The sequence below is a fragment of the Penaeus vannamei genome, chromosome 41, assembly GCF_042767895.1.
Source record: "Penaeus vannamei isolate JL-2024 chromosome 41, ASM4276789v1, whole genome shotgun sequence".
Lineage (NCBI taxonomy): Eukaryota > Metazoa > Arthropoda > Malacostraca > Decapoda > Penaeidae > Penaeus > Penaeus vannamei.
The window spans coordinates 15409626-15412125 of NC_091589.1; the positions used below are offsets into that span (position 1 = coordinate 15409626).

At 47.4% G+C, this 2500-nt stretch overlaps 1 protein-coding gene across 2 annotated transcripts in view; it reads left to right on the forward strand.

Moving 5' to 3' along the window:
* LOC113809931 (alpha-(1,3)-fucosyltransferase C-like) overlaps positions 1-2500 on the forward strand; it is a 38013-nt gene that overhangs the window by 34526 nt on the left and 987 nt on the right. For both annotated transcript variants that reach the window (XM_070118249.1, XM_070118250.1), the window contains exon 6: positions 2486-2500. This exon is cut by the window's right edge and continues 987 nt beyond it. In XM_070118249.1, the coding sequence (XP_069974350.1) occupies positions 2486-2500 (15 nt within the window). The remainder of the gene's footprint in view (positions 1-2485) is intronic.

A 2500-nucleotide genomic window follows, 5' to 3' on the forward strand; every position in this document is an offset into this window, starting at 1 on the left:
GAAAGATTATAAAGATAAACAGAATGACCAGAAAATAAACTGATAAAGCATCCCTCGGCGCTCATCCCCACAGGAACCGATGTATTGTTCCCTAAATATTCAGTACACACACACACACACACACACACACACACAGAGAGAGGAAGAGAGAGAGAGAGAGAGGAAGAGAGAGAGAGAGGAAGAGAGAGAGAGAGGAAGAGAGAGAGAGAGAGGAAGAGAGAGAGAGAGAGGAAGAGAGAGAGAGAGGAAGAGAGAGAGAGAGAGGAAGAGAGAGAGAGAGAGGAAGAGAGAGAGAGAGAGGAAGAGAGAGAGAGAGGAAGAGAGAGAGAGAGGAAGAGAGAGAGAGAGGAAGAGAGAGAGAGAGGAAGAGAGATAGGAATAGAGAGAGAAAGAGGGAGAGAGAGAGAGAGAGAGAGAGAGAGAGAGAGAGAGAGAGAGAGAGGGAGGGAGGGAGGGAGGGAGGGAGGGAGGGAGGGAGAGAGAGAGAGAGAGAGAGAGAGAGAGAGAGAGAGAGAGAGAGAGAGAGAGAGAGAGAGAGAGGGAGAGGGAGAGAGGAAGAGAGAGAGGAAGAGAGAGAGGAAGAGAGAGAGGAAGAGAGAGAGGAAGAGAGGAAGAGAGGAAGAGAGAGACGGAGGGAGAAAGGGAGGAAGGGAGCGAGCGAGAGAGAGAGAGAGAGAGAGAGAGAGAGAGAAAGAGCTAGAGAGAGAGAGAGAGAGAAAGAGCTAGAGAGAGAGAGAGAGAGAGAGAGAGAGGCGGGGGAGACATAGACAATGATGCAGAGAGACAAACAAACAGAAAGACAGGCAGGCGAATCCAGCCATGGGCAGCGCGGACAAAAGTCTTTTCGTGAACTGAAGCTTCGAACCGGCCTTCCCCTTTATAGGGAATGTGGTATGAAGTGGATGTTCGAAACGGACTTCGAAACATGCTTGAGTTTCGACAGTGACTGCGTGAGTATGCGGGGAAGACTAGGGGCCGGATTCTCAAACGCGTTAAGGCGCCATATCTCCTTAAGGCGCCTTAACTTACGGCCAGCGATCTTACGGCCCATGCACAGAGCAAGGAACCCGCCATATTGGCGCGAGTTAAGGCGCCCTTGGTTAAGGCAGAGGGAGAGCAGCCTGAGCGAGTTACGGCGAAGCATAAATTACATTTTTCAGCCCTAGAGCAATTAATATAACATTACAATTTGTAATTTAATCAATTATAGTGTCATTAGGTGTACATAAACCAATTGTGGACTACTAGATTAGGCAACAAGTGTAGTATTCCAACATAACTGTGATTTGCTTTCCACGATAGATGGAACCACACACCGTTTTTGGGGTGAATAGAATAATTTTGGAATAGCTTTCGTCGTGTTCCGAGCGAATCTAGCGCTCATTTCCTTCGCAAACGAAGTATAACTACGATATCGGCCCCGATAGCTGGGGAGGCCATGATGCATATCAGTTAATTTGGGGGGTAATTTCGAGATATATCGGTAGAATTCTAGCAAACATAGTATATTGACACATTTCTTTTGCCACGTGATGACCTATTCCATATCTGATTGGTTCTACTGAGCGTCTATGTTCACATCACGTTCACGCTCGAATCTGATTGGCTGATAAGATTTCCCTTGCCCACGTCACCGCTACAATTCAGTCTGATTTTCCGTCACTCTTAACTACTTTTTGCCATTTGTCGCGGCGTTGGAGGCGTAAGCTTATTGCGGTTCCTGGAAATCGTAAATTTTATACCCTCTGTAACACCGTTATTATCAATTTGCGCAGAAAATGGTATAGAGGCAAATTCTTAGAATGATGTGTACTATCACGGGGTAAGATCAGAATCATTAAATTAGGTGTGGGGTTGCATTTTCAATAATACCAATTTTGTTAAAAAGTTATATCGTGCCACGGGCTGGACACAGTGTTGTGTTTACGAAATCAGCTGATTGGCATTTACGGCTTGTGATTGGTCAAGATACCCTAAGAACCGCCTGCAACGGCAGCTGTGATTGGCCACCGAAGATCCGACGCCTGAAGTGTTTTACGGCGCTGCGGGACCTAAGGCAGGGATAAGGCGCCTTAAAAACGTTTGAGCATACGAAGCAGTCCGAGATCCGGCGCCTTTGACGGGCCTTAACTTGGGTCGCCGCAGGACGGTTAGGGCCTCCAGCGCGCCTTAACTTCAGGCTCTTTTGAGAATCCGGCCCCAGATTAGTAGCAACTCGAGGAGGTGCCATGGCGTCAGATTCCATTTTTGGAAAAAGCACATTTTGATGACGTCACAAAAGTTCCAGATGCTTTGTGAATATGGTCGATCATTTTGGTCTTTTCAATTTGCAAAAAGGATGGAAAATATTTTCATTGAACAATCATCAAAATAACCCTGTGGGACGCCATGACACCTCGAGTTGCTACTGATCCCCGTGACTGCACTATTCCTCATTCTCTACCTGCTAACCCACCATCCTCCTCCGCCTCTCTCTCCCCCACAGGGTCGCCGCATCCCC